The following is a 20264-nucleotide window of genomic DNA, read 5'->3' on the forward strand; positions in this document are numbered from 1 at the left end:
GGGCCCATTTTGACACTTTTTACAAAATTGTGTTTCATTAAAAATTGAATAACTCTATAGGCGTCTAATTCACATCATACATTCCTCATTAGTTGCACCTTTAAACAAAACAAAGAACCACCTCATATCAATTAAAACTTCATCAAAAATTTAGTTTAAAAAAAGTGGGGGGCGCGCTGCCCCACGTTACCCTACTGGAAAGTCAGCTGGATTATCAGTATTAAACTGCTTATCGAGCGTAAAGACTACTTTAGCGCCACGACTAATTGTAATGCTAAATAAGTGACCTCATTAAGGGCTTCAAGGAGACTAGCCTGGCCCCACAATATACAGAGACTCGTTACGTTGCTTGGATAAATGAGAGCTCCACCTGAATCGAGTTGTGAAAAAGACGCCACTCCTGTAGAATAAATTAACTTCCCATTATTTAGAAGTGGCTTGCTGGGAAATCAAAAACTGGAAAAATCTGTTTATCATTTTTGAGAATCTAAAAACCACACGCTACGATATTATGCAATATTTGGTCCCAAGTAAAATGAAATACCTAACTGCTTTAGAATCTAAATAACACGACCATAAATTTGCCATGCTGTCATTAAAAACTTCAATAAGTTATCAATCCGCTCAAATTTGGCTTTTTTGCTAGAACATATACTCTTATACACGAACCAATTGTTAACTTCGGCCTTTAGAAATGTGATCCTCTCTGTTTTTTTTTTTGTTGTACGCATTACAAAACAGCATACATCGGTACTACGTTACTTGACTTCAACATCAGACAGGGGCAACAGTTATGACACTGTTAACCTTCTTACTCATCATTCTCATAAAGCTTAGCATTTACACATAGAGCAGCGCGAAATCTCAGTCTCCGAGAGCGGTTTTTAAATTTTGAATTTTCTCGCAGTTCAGACATGTATAGTGTATACGTTATCGAGACTTTAGTTTAAAAAATGCAAACCGATAGAAGAGGTTTGAAATAATCACTAAATAATTTCTTCCCATTGCTTTGCTCTTAAATTGTTAAATCTAATTTTAATTTATGCTTGAAGATTCAGTCGTAGAAATTGGTCATGCTCGTTTTCTCTAATTTTAATTGATGCGTTAAGATGCCGAGTTTTAAATGCCCGAACCTGTGCAAGGTGCCGAGTCGAATATCAGGAACTTTTTTGGAAAAAAAGACGTGACCACAGATAAAATCTTGTTGATGTCATTGACTAACTTATCTTCAAGTTTTCGCCCGACTGCTCAAACTTTGTCTATTGTTCCGAAACTCGCCTAACTTCTTGCAGACACGACATGATGTCAGGACTCAGTTTGGCACTCAATCCTAACTAAATTAGTTTGCTTGAGCCATCGCAGGCGAACTTCAACGTCCATACTTTATTTGCTTGTCGAAGATTTGTATGTTGGATTTAGCTGTCACCATTTTTGTTTGGGAAATTAATGTGGGGAACAATAGCATTATTAAACCTATTTTAGAGAAGCTTTAGCCCCATAAAATATTCGAAAGTTATCAGAAATGATTTTATGTTCATTTATTACATTTTTGAGTGGCCAGGTCAATTTATATTGCACATTAAAATTCAATTTAATGTGCAATATAAAATTGAAATAAATAATCAAACAATAACCAGTATAAATTAAGTTAAATATGATCATAAATTAGGAGGCTTATACCGCCTCCTATTCTGTCCCCTGTTCTGAAAAGCTTATTGCAAATGTGTTAATGATACAAATTTCCCTACTAATTTTCATCAACAAAAGAGACCCTCTAACAATTCATCAATATTTTTCTTGAGGAGAACCGCTAATACGTACATCAATAGTTTAGAACAATGTTCCAAGTTTTCTTCCAATTTGAAAAATTTTTGTTTTGAAAAAAAGATTACAGGTTTTTAAATAAAAGAATAACAAAATATCGCATACGGAATTTATTTATTTAATCATAAACATAATAGTCATTTTTAGACAAAATTAATAAAAAGAAAATATCAGAAGATCGCCTGACCGATGAAAATAAATTTCTAGGTATTTGAAACGTGCCGTATTTTTTCGTGGAAATTCTTACCCGCGACTCAACTAGCGATTCTTCAGATCTGTCCATCTTGCTCGTTGCCATGGTGATCCCTAAATTGATTCTCAGGAATTTGCTAGCAGTTTTTTTAGGCTTGGGAACTTGTCGGAGGTGAAATGGGTTCCTGTGATGCCGAAGCCTCGTATTCCGCCTCAAGCGATGAAAAGCCAGAGATTTTGATTGTGTTAAGCCTCATGCTTGGATTTTTTTTATTACGACGAGTTGCCCCAGACGATCAGATTCGTCAACCTAATTTCACTACACATTTCTTCGCTTAATCCGAGGAGGTTACAGAAACGCTGATTAATTAATTCAGTATTAATATAACGACCAGTTAATCTAGCCTAGAACTGCTATCTAATTTACGAATGATAAGAGTATGTGTGACTGATATGTGCTCACTGTTATTATTTGTGTTCCAGACGAGCCTACACCGAGCAGAAGGGAGAAGTGTTCCCGAGTCCAGTTCCCATACTTTCAAAAAAATTTCAGAGATCGTAAGTTCATCAGCCAATCATTGACGGTCTTTCAAGCAAAATCCACCAATCATAGACAAGAAAATAGTGCGTAAGTACTTACGTTCACTTCGCGAGTTTTGAAAGTATGGCCCTGGGTTTTAACTTCCAATTCCTTTAACTAACAAGGATAACTGCCACAAGCAAAGCTTTTGGAAATTGTGATTAAATTTTGCAGTACTATTGTACACCTGGATAGAAAAAGCTACAAAAGTTTTTTTTGTACTTCTAATGTAATTAATTTTTAATTAAGTTCTTAATTCATATTTCGTACTCGAGAAAGATACAGATTTTTGATGCCTTGAAGTCTTGTGATTCCTAAGGTTTTTTCCGAAAAGTTCTGTTTGTAAACGCCGATTTCTTCTTTCCCATTTAATCAAGTACGCTATTGAATGAAGGGTCTATTTCATTTCTGTAGGTCTGTTTTTTTACCAGAAGCACTCAATCGGTTACTTCATATTTTTTTACCTTTATTAAATTGCTAATTGCTGCCCCTGTAACACCGGTTGCCCCCAAATGGGCCCAATTTCTCATTTATTCTATAATTGAGTATCAAACATAGTGAGCTGAAGTCTGTTACTAGAACTACAAAACGCAGTAAATTGGTAATAGAATGTTTCTTCCTGAACTTCTGCTGCCTGGGAAAAACACCTACTTCAAATTATCCAAACGATGAAGAAATAATGTTTTTCACTAAACTTGGATTTCGGCAGCTAATTGGACACACTGATTTCCTGGTATTTCCAGCCATGCAAGCAAGTTTATTTTAAAATAATGTGTCAACATTGCAAGCCGCGAGCTGCGGAGTTGGCAATCGTTTATGTGATCAGCAATTATTGTGGTCCGTATAATTCAGGGTATCGGAATTGAGTAAACTATTTATGATGCACTTATAATCTGAACTGGTCTTTTAGTGGGTCATCCTGACCCAGTTTGGTAGTGGGTCATCCTGACCCAGTTTGGTAGTGGGTCATCCTGACCCAGTTGGTGGGTCATCCTGATCCAGTTTTCCTTTTAGTGGGTCATCCTGACCCAATTAGTGGGTCATCCTGACCCAGTTTTCCTTTTAGTGGGTCATCTTGACCCAGTTTGGTAGTGGGTCATCCTAACCCAGTTTTCCTTTTAGTGGGTCATCCTGACCCAGTTTGGTCTGGCAAAATGGCGTATCAGTACTACGTCCGTTCTCTGCTCATGCTGTGGGTGAGAACTAGGGGCACTATTTGCACAGGATGACCCATTCAGTGTGATGAGCAAATGATAAACTCCAGAATTTAAATGTTAACTTCATTTGTTATCAATGGAAAAACGTAAAGCTAAAGTTAATTTAATTCTTAGTCTATGCAAATTTACCGTGCTATCAATTTTTTTAAGCAGGACGAAATCGTCCAACTGATGACCGTCTTGTCCTCTTTCTTTCGTTAATTCGCCTTCTGAGAATTGTTGGAAAATTCTATTGTTTCAATCACCTGATTTCAGTATTTTTTGAGAATCATCGGGCAATATATAAAGCTGTTTCTCTATTTATAGGAAAAATGACTTGGATTTCAGTGTATCTAGTCGTGTCGCTACGCCATGTTTCTCGGTGACAAATATGAACCCATATATCCTATGCAATGCATGTAAACTCGAAAAATAAGTTATCTGTACCGTTTATAGAAGTCTTCCTAACAAGGAATTGCATTTTTGTATTCTTTCCATTACACTATTTTTTCGAGCCCCCCCAAAAATACATAATAACTATTTGCGCATGGTTACCTCATGCTGCTCCTCTATAACCACTGCAGTCCTGCCGTGTACACATCACAAGCCCGAGTCCTTTTCTTTAGCCGTATTAATTACACCGCAGAGCCACCGTATTGTCCTTCGCTGCCACGTTGCTGTTCCAATCTGCGAGAGCTTGTGATTGAAACCACCGCATGTTTAAGCTCCTAAATCTGCCTTCTACGAGATAGATTTACAGTCTCGTATTTACATTCTCCAGTCTGACTATATGATTGGGCAGTCGAATGCATCCTTAGAAGTTCAAATTAATTGCATATGACATGTTCATGCAATCCCTTGTTAATTTAAGTTACGCAGTGGTCTCACTTTCTACGGTGATTTTGAGGTCTGCAGTGGTCGTAGGTGCTAGTTAAATTATTTTTCTAATTTTCGCTTTACGTCGTTGATCAACGTGAAACATGTGAATGTTACGGTAATGGTTATGCTAACCCAAGTTCTGTTCAGAGTATGACCTGATAATATCTAAACGTCAACGCTGTGATTTTGAATAAAGTGCATGTCGTTAAAAATCGGGATACTGACTGAGGGTCGTCGATATGTTTAATTCCAAGTAACACACGAAGAATAAATGAAGGGGCATCTAGCATAGGAGCGTCAACCTTCACAGAGAAAATACCGAGTGCAAACATTCCACTTTCCGCCCGATCAAGCGGCCGATGGAGCCAGCGATCGTGTAGCCTTCGGCGTGCGCTTAAATCTTTTTTCGCCGGATTCAGCGTTTTCTTTCAGGGTCATAAAATACGAATCAGTCCACGCGGTGTTACTTAGAGAACTCCGTCTCCTGTAGAGATTCTTAGCTTAATGCTGATTGGGCAGGCAACATCGCTAGATCTTCCTTGAAAAATTAATGAGATTCATGATAAATGAAGTTTTTTTAATGATTTAAAAAACGTTATCTATATTTTCATTGTTTCGATCAGCACGGAGAACAGTTGCTACACAGGTTTTTTGGATAGGAAAAATTAATCTTCCTCTCTTGTTTTTTATTGCATTAAATGTCAAATATGGAAAAATGTACTTAAGAAAATCAAATGTAGTTTTATAAAATATGAGAAGCGCGCATTTGTTACTCCGGTTGGTTTTGCCACTGAGTTTACAGTGTATATTGAGCGGACGAAGTGTTCAGGGAAAGCCGACCAGTTTGAGGTGAGCTCGATGAAGCACACTCTTATATGTACGGCCTACAGCTAGGCAGACTCGAGGCCTCAATCTTGCTCATTTTTTATTCCAACAATAAAGAAACGCTGCTAAATTTCAGCCCCTGTACAAGGGAGAGCTGAAAGTTTCACGCCTGCCCAGAGAACTCTTGCGAGCTTCGACCATTAAATTTCAGAAGCCAGTGACGCATTTTTATCGGATTAAGTAATATGAAGCTAATTTCGAAGCTAAAATTTGTTGTCCATCGTCGGAATTTTCGTTTCATTTTCGCGTAATAGTTCACAAAGAGAATTGCTGACGTTGTGCAGATCGCCACCTCTGTTGGATGCAGAAGCTCGTTGGAATACATGCAGTTGCAACATTGAGCTAACCGCACTATTTCATTAACGAAATGACCTGACTTGAAAATGACCTGAAATGACTCAATCTTCTTTAGACGACTTGGAATCGATCTAATCCAGAGATTACGTGATTTTCTTGCATTTCTCGTTTGTTACTCGGTATTGATGGACTGAATCTAATACGAAATTTCATCAGATCTTTTAATTCACTCAATTAGAAACAGGCCGCGAGGATAGGCGACTCCGTACCTCGACGCTGTAGCTTCGGACATGGTTTGTCCATGAAAGTTCTTCCTGCTACGTTCCAACTTATTTATTGTTTTCAAAAAGTTAGAAGCAAAAATCCTAAACTAAAACCAAAATGACCTCTGACAAAGTATGAATGTTTAGGTGACGGACTGTAATTGTGAAATAATATGAAAGCGATTATTTTAATCCTTTTCCTTAAATTTTACAACGTTCATCGCTTGTTCAACCTAAAGCTTGGTGTTGTGAAACGCGTCCGCGAGACTGTAACGCCAGCTTCTGATGAAACCGTCATTGATGTACAGTAATAGAAATGTAAATGTCCACAAATTTTTCTGTCGTGCAATAACCGTCATGTGCTATTGGGAATAGCAAATTGAGAAAATGACCTCCTCCTCTCAAATAGCCTGAATAATCGAATGTACGACAATGTTCTTAAAAACCTAACTATTATTTTACGTGTAGTTCGATGCAAGATATACATGCATTTGTAGTATTTTGTGTGCGGCTAAAACGCGTTGGTTATAGATTTGGGTCCGCTATCAAACGCCTGCCGAGATAAGTCCAGGGCAAAAAGTACCGTCACGCGCGGCCGTGGCTCACTGCAATGACTGCCATAACAATACTACGCGCTGTAAAATAAGTAATGCAGCGCACGTAAGCTTCTACGACACTGTACTAATTTAGGCAGTAAATAAAAAATTAATCTTTGCTGCGAGTGACCAAGAGAATCTGAAGTCAGTAGTTATCTCAACCACGACAGCTGGCGTCACGTACATGAAAGGAAATTAAAGCTGGTACGTGACACCTTCTGCTGGCTGACGCAAGACAGCTAATGCTGCTGGCTGACGCAAGACAGCTAATGCAGCTGGCTGTCACAAGACAGCTAATACAGCTGGCTGACGCAAGACGGCTAATGCAGCTGGCTGAGGCAAGACAGCTAATGCAGCTGCTGTCTCTTATACACATCTAGATGTGTATAAGAGACAGCGTTCATCTAGCGCACGCGTCGAGACAAGCGTTCATCTAGCGCACGCGTCGAGACAAGCGTTCATCTAGCGCACGCGTCGAGACGAGCGTTCATCTAGCGCACGCGTCGAGACAAGCGTCCATCTAGCGCACGCGTCGAGACGAGCGTCCATCTAGCGCATGCGTCGAGACGAGCGTCCATCTAGCGCACGCGTCGAGACGAGCGATGCTAGTTGTACTTATCTGTATGATATATTTGTATGCTATATTATAGCCTATGCGGAAAATTATTTTTATGCTATAATTGTGACTCAGCAGCTGAACTGAGTTACGTATAACCAGTCTGACATTATGTCTACTTTGATAAAGGATCGCCCCGAAGTTTGCTCTAGGTTACGAGTGCGCGACCCCACTAATATGCAGGCTATCGCTTAGGGCGGTGTTTCGGTGTCGCCTCCAAACTTTCAAGTGTGATAATATCAAACTTGCTTCCAAATAAAACCATTTTAAACTCTATAGCCATTTTTCACCATGTGTCAATCGCTAAGACGACAAATCAGTGCCATGTAGCTTGTATCTGCAATGTCCATGAAGGAATCAGACGATATCAATAGCATATCCTTATCAATTCTCCATCTGCCCTCCGCATAGGTAATACGATCGCTTGTTTTGCTTCTAAAATAATAAGTCTGAGTTTCCTTTTTGTACATTGCAGATATAAAGCAGAGCGCCTATGCGAGGATTGATTGGCCTACGGAAGGAGACGAAGTTGCTGCGTCCGTCTCGTCGTCCGCGGCCGCCGTGTCTCGCGCCTCTCCAGCGAGCCGCTCTGCCGCCTCAGCACAGCTCCTGTGTCCTAAGGAGGACAGTTTACTGCCACCTCTCACTCCTCTTGCTCACAAAGATCCAGCCGTTAGTTCTGCTAAAGGTGCTGCTGTACGAAACACTTCTTTGTTATCGCAAGTAAAACTCGACGAATCTGCAGACTCTTTGTCGATATCGCCCGTTTCCTCGCCTGTAATGACCTCCGTCGTGTCAACGCTAACGGACTCACAGCCTGCCCAGGCCTCCACCTACACATTCAGCTCCATCCTGAGCAACCCTTCCTCCCTGTCATCGCTCTCTAAGAGCGGCAACGCTAGCATATCCTTAGTATCGTTGAGCCCTAATATTCAGAGCAGCCAACCTTCACTTTTTAACCCTCCTTGTGCCATCTCCTCGAAGAATCCGGCGGACGGTTCTCTTTATAATCCTCTTCCTAATCCACGAGCGAGCACCTCATTTTCAAACTCGTCGTCTACGTTGTTTGCGAGTTCAGCTTTGTCGTTCTCCACGTCATCTCCATTGTACTTGAGTTCAAATTCTCCTTTCCCTCCGTACTCCTCGTCGCTCTCTTGCTCCTCGTCTCGTCTTGGTGTGACCGTCGGGAGCAGCAGCTCAAGCGGCGCTTTGTTCGCGCCGTGCCGCGTTCTTCATAACAGGGAGGAAGCCAGTGACCGGAGTGAGTCCCAACAAAGCGAAGCTGATAATTTCTGTGCTGTCACTGAGGACATGAGCAACAGTAACAGTAATGACGTTGATATTCTCTCTGGCTGCGCAGAGTCGCTACCTGTTACGGATTCATCTCCGTCCAAACGACTCAGGTTTAGCATTGAAGAATTGGCAGATAGAAACACGTGTTCCCCTCTGCTTGGCATGGTTAGAGGAGGCTCGTGTAACGCCGAAGAGAAGCTGTCAACCGCGCCTGCAATTATTACTGTAAATCAAGCCGATGTTATCTCTGGGGCCAACTCTGTGTCGGTTACGAACACTGGTACTGGTTCAGCTCTATCAGGGGCCAATGATGTGCATTTATTCGGGCCAGATGGCCCGGTGTCCATCAGTTTTGTGCAGGAGTCGGTCGCTGACGCTCCTGTCACTCACAAGAAACTAGATTTTTGCACTCACGGAGTCGATTCTCTTACGACTAAAGAAAACCATTCCGCAAGTACAGGTGATGATTTATCTAAGCCTTTAGTGAATTTAACTTCTAAAGCGGCTAAGAAAGTCTTGGGTTCCGATGAGAAAGAAATTTCAGTTTCTGCAGCAAGTGTTGATATTGTGCCTCATGATCTCGAATTTGATGTCGTGGCGGACGGCAGTTGCAGCAGCAGCAGCGCAAGCGAAGACTCTGAGCTTACGTGCCAAGCTTCGGTTTCTGTGTCACGGTCCAAAAATAATCGTCGGCTCAGACGGCGAGCAAAAATGAAGCGAATTGAAGAACGTCGCAAATGGCTTGCCCGCGAGAAAAAGCTTCTTTTCTCGGGTTTGAAAAGTCATCGACCTCTGACTCGGTCTCTCGATAAGCAGAAGAAAAATTCGGCCTCTATTCAGAGAGATCACAGGGCAGAACTTTGCACTGAAGAAATGGTGACTAATGAAGATGCTTTGGACGACCTGCAGGTGGACTGCGATCCTCTGAACGTTGACACTGTAGACTGCGTGCAGGTGAGCGTTTCTGACGTGGACTGCGCGGACGCCGGCGACGCAGCGTCGTCCAAAAACATCGATGTCGGTACGAACTCTGAGCTCAGCGACCTCACGACCTTCGGCAAGACCGCTATGGATAAAGAAAATCGCTCAGTTGGTCCTGAAGCAAACTTAAAGACTTGTTCTGTTGTGCGATCCCAGGCCGACGAATTTTGCAGCAGCAAGGATTCTTCATTTAAAATTGGTCGTGCGAAAACTCCAAGTATTAGCCCGATGGTCCTCTACTCCATGCCTCCGTACAAAGAGAAGGAAAAGCAGACGCGCACAACCCTGATGCTGCATGAAAAAGTGAAGGTCATCGAGGCATTTCTTGACGGCAAATCTCAGCGTCAAATAGCGCACCTGCACAACATAGGCAAGACACAAGTGAGCGGCATCATCAAGAAACGCGAGGACATTTTATCCTTGTACCGCAGCAACCTTCTTCGGGGCGACAAACTCACGGCCAAACGCCAACGCAGGAGCGAGTACGCGCTGCTCAACGAACATCTTATCAAGTGGTACCGTCACATCGCAGCCGGCACCAAGATCACCACGGGCATGCTCAGGGCTAAGGCCCTCCAGATCGCTCCTCAGCTCGGCTACCACGACTTCAAAGCCTCTAATGGCTGGCTGGCAACCTTTAAAGGTAACAACAACCTCAAGTTCTCCAGGGCGATCAGTAATAACAATGCCGGGGAGTCTGTCAACAACAACAACAACAATGCTAATAATAACAATTATCATAACATCAGCAAGGCTGAGATGCCTGAGCGCTCGAATGCCCCTGCCATGGCGGATGAGGCCTCTTACTTCGAAGAGGCCGACGTCGAGACCAACACCACGGAGGAGGAAGATCCCAACCCCTTACTGGGCACCGAAGGAGGCCCGGGGCCTATCATGGACCCTGTGGGAGGGAGCAGCCTCATGGGGCGCGTGGTGGGGGGAGGAGCTACTGGTGAAGGTTTGCCCTCTGCAGGAGGTCCGTGTTCCGGAGGGTTCTTAACGAGTCCGGGGCTACTACAAGGCGCCGCGGCGGCCATCTTGAAGTGCGGTGTTAGTGTCGCCGGTCAGTCTGCTTCTAATTTACCTCCTCAGTTACCCATGGAGGCGTTCCACCTCAGCCGCTCAGCTGGTGCTATGGACCATAACTCCGCTGCTGCTCACCACCACCCTCACCATCATCATCACCACCACCACCCTGCGCCCGCAGGACCTCCCTCCCTCTCCCTCGCCGCCGCCAGTAAAGGCGACGCGGCAGCTGCAGCAGCTGCGGCTGGGGTCCTTGGGTACAAATCCGAGGAACCTCTTGGCTATGGCAGCTACGACCATCACCATCATCACCACCACCAGCTGCAGGCCAGGATGGCACCTGATCAGCTGGCACCACAGCTGGCAGGGCGAGCTATGGCAGGCGATCAGCTGGTCGGCAGGATGGGTGATGGAGGAGGCAGCGCATCTGTTGCCTCAGCTGCAGCTGCAAGCTCTAGTGCTGCAGCTGCTGCTGTAGCTGCCGCTGCACGCACCTCTGAGTACAACTACGCTCCGTACACATTCCCGTCAGGCTACTACGGCTACCACTTCCTCGGCCAGTACTAAAATACCTGCGTCTCCCCTTGTACTTGAACCGACCACTCGATGCTGCTCAGGCTCATGCCGCCTCACAGGACGCGTGCGTTCACTTAAAATAATTAAAAAGAATAAAATTTATCAATTACAAAATAATTAAATATTGGGTGCCAAATTATTTATTTCGCATAGTATTTTGAAGCCAATCATGAGGCATTCGATCGCCGTATTTTCTTTCTTGTCAGCGAAATGAACGTCTCTGTGTAGACGTTACAAAATAATCTAAATGCAATAGAAATATAGATGTTAATACTAGTGATAATTATATGCAGCGAATAAATTAAAATAAGGATCAATGTGAATAATGGCAGCTTGGTTTGTCATTGAAAGGTAGCACAACACAGCGCTACGATTTGTACTGTCATGCTGGTGAAGAAGCTGGCTCGACATACCTGTATTCCTGCGTAGTTAATGTGAACTCTTCTATTCTACCTGTAAATAATTTAATGCTTTTATTTATTTATGTACCGTGTACATTCGGTGCTCGCTAGGAGTGAGCTCAACTTCGGTTTAGTTATATGCAAGAAAACTAAACACTGAGAACAAAATGACTTTGATGTGCCTGAATGACTAGCACATAATTATTGCTGACTCATGATGAGCCGTCTTGCGTGGCATCTTTCTGATACATAACTTACTGGGCCTATAATTTAAAAAAAAAGTTGAGAGATCGTAAGTTCATCAGCCAATCATTGACGGCCTTTCAAGCTAAATCTACCAATCATAGACAAGAAAATAGTGCGTAAGTACTTACGTTCACTTAGCGAGTTTTGAAAGTAAGGCTCCTGGGCCTATACTTTCAAAAAAAGATAAGAGATCCTAAGTTCATCAGCCAATCATTGATGGCCTTTCAAGCAAAATTCACCAATCATAGATAAGAAAATTGAGCGTAAGTACTTACGTTCACTTAGCGAGTTTTGAAATTATGGCCCCTGATCTTTAACACGTCCTAATCTCTGACATTCTTGCGTGGGAAGCACGAGTCTACAAGCGTCCTGATAGCACTTCGGTACTCCATTGTCCGTACATGTTTTTCTATTATATCAGTGAAAGTCGTCTTAAATTTCGCTCATGAAAGTTTCTGATCAAAGTCAATACGTTTTTGGAACGCTTGTTCGTCCGGTGAAAATAGGGTTGTGATCCCCAGATGTTCCTGCTCACGCATAATTGTGTGTTGGGATCCCCAGATATTCCTGCTCACGCATAATTGTGTGTTGGGATCCCCAGATGTTCCTGCTTACGCATAATTGCGTTCACGTCTCTTGCTAAATAATTCACAGTCTCCATCGTGCTCGGGTGGACTGGCTATCGAAGTCTTCATTGCAAGTCATGTTAGTCGTTGTCTTCCGTTCTCGTGTACATAATCACTCGTATTTTTCTGTCCGTTATACTATGAAATTGTTTACCCATTCCTGTTACATTAAAACAGTTCTCTGTCAGAGGCAACTTTGTGTTGATTGAAAATTTGGAAAATTAACCATTATAATTTATAGTAATACTTAATTTTTGGGTCAATATATAAAAAAAGTGCATTCAGTTCGACTAGTGATATTATTCGGTGCAATATTTTTGTGTTTGTGCCGTATGCTTGTTACCTAAATTCATATGATATATAATTTTAGATCAAATTGTACAACATTTTATGTTTGTGGCCGATGCCCGCAAGTAGCTCGCGTCTCCTGCATATCTATTAAATTTCTGCATTGCCACTTCGCGTGCCGCCTCTACGAGCAGCGCGGGACAGTCCCAGACTGCCATGTCCGGGTCCAGACTGCCATGTCCGGGTCCAGACTGCCATGTCCGGGTCCAGACTGCCATGTCCTGGTCCAGACTGCCATGTCCGGGTCCAGGCTGCCATGTCTGGGTCCAGACTGCCATGTCCGGGTCCAAACTGCCATGTCCGGGTCCAGACTGCCATGTCCGGGTCCAGACTGCCATGTCCGGGTCCAGACTGCCATGTCCGGGTCCAGACTGCCTTGTCCGGGTCCAGACTGCCAATGTCTGGGTCCAGACTGCCATGTCCGGGTCCAGACTGCCATGTCCGGGTCCAGACTGCCATGTCCGGGTCCAGACTGCCATGTCCGGGTCCAGACTGCCATGTCTGGGTCCTGACTGCCATGTCTGGGTCCAGACTGCCATGTCCGGTTCCAGACTGCCATGTCCGGGTCCAAAATGCCATGTCCGGTTCCAGACTGCAATGTCCGGGTCCAGACTGCCATGTCCGGGTCCAGACTGCCATGTCCGGCTCCAGACTGCCATGTCCGGGTCCAGACTGCCATGTCCGGGTCCAGACTGCCATGTCCATACCTCATCCACGATCGTAGATGACGGAACACGAAGTTCCTGTGAGATGCAGGCTCGGGTCGTGTATAGCTGTTCAAACTCTTCTGTTTTAAGGCAAGCGTTTGCGTTCACAATATATTGATACTTCAATGTAGAATTTAATTCCCTTCTGGGTCACTGGGCATCATCGGCGACGAATATCACAAATAATTTGTGCTATGAACCCATGGCAGTGAGATTCATCGATTACGTTTTTTCGCCAACTTTAAAGTCGCTGCAACATTGCTGGCGCCTCAAGTATCTCAAGTCGCCTCAGGTTTGCGTTGTACGCTAAAACATTCAGCGAAATGTCTTCAGAACCACATTAAACAAAGGCTTTTAAGTGTGCTTCCATCGTACGAATGTTGCTATTGATTTTCCTGGCATTGAAATAGATTATTTTCCTTTAAATATGTCTCAACACAATAAATGACTGTAGGCCACCCAAATAACGGCATAACTGCACATCAGTTCTTCACTTGTGCACCGCCAAGTCCTCTGAGCAACAGAGATGCTCGGTTAGCGGAGGCGCGAGCCGGTAACCCATCGGAGCGTCGCAATGCTGTGGCCGTCGGTCTCCAGCCGAAATGTCGACTCCATATTAAAGTTCATTGAAAAATAGTGCCTCTTTAAATTGAGTCAATCCAGTTCGGAGACTCTTGAGGAAACAGACCTCGGTTGACCCTTTCCTCGACATATAATTGTCAAACTAGTCTTGAAATGGTAATAAGTACTTACGGAGGTTATTACGGAGGAAACAAGAGCCGTACTCTCGTGAGCGTATAATCGGTGGGCATTGCACAAACATTCTAAAAATGTTGCTAGCGCACAGGCAGGCAAGGTCGATCATATTACTGGAACCGCAAGTGTCTCGCTAGCAACTGCATTGGTGGTAGGGCAGAGGCAATGAAAGACTAATCACTGATGGTTGAAGTTATCTATTGAAAATCAAATTACTAAAACTTAGTAAATGTATAAGTAATAAGTAATGTAAAAGTGGTGCAATTAATGGAACGGAGAAATGTCTAGAAACTGAGGAGCATGCGCAGGTATAATTACTTTAACAAAATAAAGGGAAATAGTAATAATTAAGTAAAATTATTTTAATAAGTAATAAATTAACGTTAACGCAACGGGAACAACAAGTTGATCAATTTAGCAAGTCAACCAGTTGAGTGTGAAACTTCTACCTAACGTTAACAATTCGCGAACCCAGGCGAAACAACCCTATCCTATATACAATAGGTCAAGCAACGCGCCTTAACTATAGCAGGCAATGATGCCGTTCATGCCACGAGATTCTGACAGAGAACAGGCTGGTGGGCGCATTTGTCGCCACAAGTCTTAACCCCAACTATAAAAAAAATGCCACGAGCCAAACATTTATAAAGTGATTAGGAAGCCTCTTCCCCTATCCTATAATGAGCCGGAATCACCATCTTTACTCCAAATTTACAAGAATATTTTTTACGAAATAAATGTAAATTAACTTGACTTCGGTGGATTTACTTTGCGACCAAACTACTAGAATAATCCGGTTGAAAAAACAATAATAAAAAGTTAATAATAAAATGTTGTTGTCAGCTTTGAACAAGCCATCTTTGTCCGTAGCCGATTGTTTACCACCCATCCGCGTTGTCGATTTTGACCTGAATATGCACGGCCATTTGTATGTCTCGAACTCTCAACTTGCTGCTTAAAATTTGGTGCTCTTAACCACTCTACCGCCACGAGATAAACTTAACGGATTCTTCTAGAGTTGTATGTTGGATCATAAATGCACGAACCAAGGCGTTTAAAATTTTTCTAACATATCATTACTGTTCTATTGAAACTTTCTTTGCGTAATTTCAGATGAACATTTTTTAATTTTAACGTAGTAAATGTTGAGTACCAGACGATTTTTTCACTTCAGCTCTCGCCACGGACTGGGACTGTCCGTCTCCCGAGCCGTGCCCTGCAGGACCGGCCATCTCTCACTCCAGTTCAGTAGCTCATCCCGAAGAACCACAAAGTTTTGATGGAATCAAAACGCCCTCTGAGCGTTACTATACAAGATCTCAGCAAAAATCCTCTGATACTGAATTCCCACAAACATTCAACGATGATTATAGACGGCGCACCGTGAGCGGGCCCGACAAGGCTTCGAGTTTTTCAACTTGGAGAGTAGTCGATAAAGGAGAGATCTGTACCTCGGGGGTGGAACACACTGCTGATCAATTAACTTCAACTGAATGCAGTACCAGTATGCACATTGGAGGTAAGACCGCCTCTGTTCAGGACACTGCAGTGATAGTTCACCAACAGTTGCAAACAAAAACAACTTTTACTCATGAGCCTGCTTGTAACTTGCCTTTATCAAGACCTAAGGGAAATTCATCATCAGACATGGATAACTCACAGGAAGATGCTTGTCAAGCTTCATCCCTTGAATTGCCATCCATCCCTCGAGTAGGTGAGGTCCAGGTCGAAACTGACTTGCGTAATCTGAGTTCAGAATATAAAACCTCTCCCGCTCGTCAACATCGCACTTCCACTTTGTCCGACCTCATCTACTTAAACAAACTAAAAGTTTCAGTGAAAAAATCCTATCCGGTGATACATCAATCAGGTTCAAAACTGAAACCAGAGTTATATTTGGCTCCTGCCGTGAACGAGATGTCTGAAATTGAGGGATCAGTACAAGATTCACCTTCCAAACCACTGGCGTCGTCTCCAGGAGGACGTTTTGAACTGGGATTTAACGATAAAAAATCAGCCAAAAATTGCGTGGCGACGAACGCTGATGTTGACGTCACGAGTAACGTTCGTCGCGAGTTCCTGGTGGTCAACACCGTGAACCTGGGCGCGTCGAGCAGCACCGGAGAAGCCGCAGGAGCGACTCCAAGGAATCGTAGGAGCCCTGCTGGCGTGGACCACTTCTACCTCAGGGGAGCCAACAAAAAGATCACCAGGCCTGATCTCCAGGTGAGCCGTAAATATATAATTTTATTGCTACGATCGATTTTATTTAACACGTTTAGAAAATGGCGTTCTCGGTAAATAAAGGTATTTTTTCTGTAACAAAATGATTTTTAGTACAAAATATCTAACTGATGCAAGTAAAAATGTATGACTGCCGATCTGTTCTTCCACAATTTAAAAATTAGATTTTTAGTACAAAAATCTAACTGATGCAAGTAAAAATGTAAGACTTTTCTTTCACAATTCAAAAATTAGAACTCTGAATGACGGTAGGGTCCTGTTCTAAAATTTTGGCTTTGCTACAATGGTTTATTTCTCGCACCCCGGCGTTCACCAAGAGGTCGCCCAAAGCGTTCGTGCGCTACAGCCGCGCCGTCCGGCCTGATGTTGCTGCTCAGTTCCCGGATCAACCGTCATCTGCTGTTTCTGCTCGCATTGTGCACACGTGGAGGAAGATGACGGCCGAAGAGGTGAATAAATTTGTTATTTGTATTATTGCTACGTCAGTTCTTCAAGTAGACCCATGTACACCTGAGAACTACTTTATACCAGTTAAGTTACTATGTTGGCTACTGAGCAACTTGTCGAACGTTCGATGCCGGCTGGATATAAAACAGTTTTCTAATTTCTGGAAGTATAGGAGCTTAACCTCGTCAATAAGCAAACTAATTCATGGTAGGGGCAAAGTTTTGCTGTTTGCACTTGGTCCCTCGCCACTGATCAGATGTAAGAGCCTCCCGTAGACTCGTGGTTGCTTCAAAGTATTATTGTTAATAATACTGAACAGTTTAATTAGCATTAACGTTATGTTAATTAGCATTAACGTTATGCGTTCACGCTGTTATGTTTTTGTGCGCAGCAAGCGACGTGGTCGCGACAGGCGCTGGACGTGGGCAAGGCGCGCGAGCGCCGACGCCCCGACCGCCAGTCCCAGCCGCTGGTCAAGCGCCGCCCACGGCAGCTCCAGCGCGGCGACAGCCCTAACAAAATTTAGAGTCGCCCCAGCTTCTGGTAATCCAAATCAGAAGCTGCCGCGTCTGTAAATTTTCACTGGGAAAAAGCGCTCGTCCGCGCTGCCCAGCGATTAATGTAGCTTCTAGATCTCGTATTAATTGTTAGTGTGATCATCCTAAGCTCTGTTATGATAAGTTGAAGGCGCATAATTTAATAAATGACCCCAGTTAAGAGATTTTGAATGCGAATGATAGCTGAAAGCCGTGTCAGAATGTCCTCAACAATGAATGACACTCCTTCCACTCTCTAGGGTATAACCAATACACGAGTAAACTATTGTATGGTACTGGTCTTGCTGCTATTTGCTCATAAACTAGAAAACAAAGTCACAATTACTCTTTAACAATTTCTGCTTTAAAAAAACGCTATCTGAATTCGGGTATTCGTTCATTCTGATAGTAAAGTTTGAATCATTATCATTTTTGGAACTATGTCTTACTTGTAAATTCGTACGTGGGATAATTAGTTTAATTCGTAGTATTTATCACATGCAATTTCTTTAAATAGGGCAGTTTTCCCGCAAGACTTCATTTCTATTTCGAGCATCTGCTACAATCGTACTTTTTGCTCCTGCAAAACTCCCCCAGCAATAATTCAGATAAACTTTTGTAAGTCTTCGCCGCCGGGACCGTTTGAGTGTGGGGAAGATAACGATGAATAACAGTTTTGTTTTTACATGATTAAATATTTTTAAGGAAATTGTTCTAAGTTAACTTTATAATACAAGTGTCAATCAAGAAAGTTTGCATCATTAAACATAAAGTTAGCGCGCTTTCGAAGAGAATATACTCGAACATAAATGCATTGCCTTGTTTGACATCATCTGATTGTATGAAGCAATATTGTTGAAGTAAATAATGTTTGTGTTCTGTTAATTTGAAATGAACTGAAATGTCAAGGAGAAAACATGAACAGAGAGGAAAATGGAGTGCAAGAAAATATTGATGTCTAAGAATGCCGTACAGGCTTTGGACGCATATATGAGTGACGCAGCGATGAGTCGTAGGTGTTGGATAAAAGAAATAATTAAAATGATAATGGCGGTATTAGCGTGGTAGATTAGATCATTTGGCCTGTCGCCGATTCTGAACATCGCAGAATTTTCATAGCTTGTCGAGGGTCTCGAACACTCGACTCACTGTTCCACACTGCCACCTCTCCGAATTCGACCACATTTTTTCGCAGTTATCGAACCCACAACTCGCTGTTCCAATTTTGGTGCTCGGCAGTTTAACCACGCGGTCATCCTGCGTCCGAATAAAGCTGGACGTTTACCATTACAAACATGAATCATCATCGGAAACTCATGACCCGGCAATATTCATTGTCTGAAATTATTACACATATTTTATCAACATAAGGACGATTGTTTACAAAAATTCTATAATATAATTTCAGGAAATAATACCACCTGAAGCACAACACCACCTGCAGCATACCACCTGCAGCACCACCTGCAGCATACCACCTGCAGCATACCACCTGTAGCATACCACCTACAGCATACCACCTGCAGCATACCACCTACAGCATACTACCTGCAGCATACCACCTGCAGCATACCACCTGCAGCATACCACCTAGCATACCACCGCCTCCCATCGACAAAAGTTCGCATTTTTCACCAGGAAATGTTTATTGACAGGTCGCCTCGCTCGGCTCAACACTGCGGATCAAATTCCCTGTGAACTCACATAGGGACTGGACTGCTGCGACGCATTAAAACAAATGCAGCTTTTATAGTGTATGGGCAAGCCATGGAATATATAGACATATGTTGGAATAGTTATTTTTCATTCTTTCATAATCACACGGCAGACGCTTCGGAACTAAAAAATGTTATAGCACAACGTTTTTTAATAATGTTTTATTTCATTCTTTCATAATCACACGGCAGAAGCTTCGGAACTAAAAAATTTTATAGCACATTTTTTAATAATGTTTATAATATGTCAGTAATATTCATAATTTTTGTAAGTGTAATTAAATAGGTTTTACTGCGCAATCAAGGGTCAGAGGCCATTGAAGGCGTCGTTTTAAAATTTATTTATCGAATGGGCCGTACCGAAAGCAAAATAATAATAATAAGTTCCTAATATTAAATCTCTTACCTTTATTATTGCTATCTAGTATTGTTTCGACCGTGTGTTTCCTACAGCAAACGAGAGCTGCAACTTAACCATAACTTACTTACTTGTGCCGATGACCGCTCGCCCGCACTCGTTCCTGGAAGTTGATGCGATTACAACTAATGCGTTTCCGATATAATAATAATAATAGCGGTTTCAGCGTTTATTAGGCCGTAGGCCTGTCGCCGATTCTTAACATCGCAGAACATTCACAGCATTTTGTGGTCTCGAACTCGCAACTCACTGCTACAATTCTGCTGCGCTTAACCGCCCGGCCTCCTCGCCGATTCTGACCAGAAACTGGCGCACAGAGCTGGGATCGAACCCGCACCTCTCTGCGCCAATCTTGGTACTCTGAACTGTAACCACTGGGCCACCCTGTCCAGTGGTTAAGGTAAGGTAAAAAAATATTATTACTAGGTTACCCCGGCGTAGCACGGGCTTGATAGTTCATGAAATTTTGAAATCCTGTTATCCTAAATTCTGCCAGTCTCGTTATCCCTATCCCGGTAGTTATAAAAAAAAATATCTTGCGTGTAATAATTAAATGAAGACCTCTTCATAGAAGATAGGACTCCCATTTTACTCTTGGTTCAAAGTATAAATAATA

At 42.9% G+C, this 20264-nt stretch overlaps 2 protein-coding genes across 2 annotated transcripts; both read left to right on the top strand.

Moving 5' to 3' along the window:
• Positions 1–7803: 7803 nt before the first annotated feature.
• Positions 7804–11431, top strand: LOC125178395 (the record flags this gene model as incomplete). Its single annotated transcript, XM_047882042.1, has 1 exon — positions 7804–11431. A coding segment is annotated over one exon (3392 nt), but the record flags the coding sequence as incomplete, so codon positions are not given.
• Positions 11432–15353: 3922 nt separating this feature from the next.
• LOC108681970 lies at positions 15354–18368 on the top strand. The gene is made up of 3 exons (XM_018171055.2): positions 15354–16514; positions 16850–16981; positions 17371–18368. The coding sequence occupies exons 1-3, from the start codon at positions 15795–15797 to the stop codon at positions 17503–17505; spliced, it is 987 nt and encodes a 328-aa protein (XP_018026544.2). The 5' UTR covers positions 15354–15794; the 3' UTR covers positions 17506–18368.
• The last annotated feature ends 1896 nt before the right edge of the window (positions 18369–20264 follow it).

The sequence above is a fragment of the Hyalella azteca genome, unplaced genomic scaffold, assembly GCF_000764305.2.
Source record: "Hyalella azteca isolate HAZT.00-mixed unplaced genomic scaffold, Hazt_2.0.2 contig9543, whole genome shotgun sequence".
NCBI classification, from domain to species: domain Eukaryota; kingdom Metazoa; phylum Arthropoda; class Malacostraca; order Amphipoda; family Hyalellidae; genus Hyalella; species Hyalella azteca.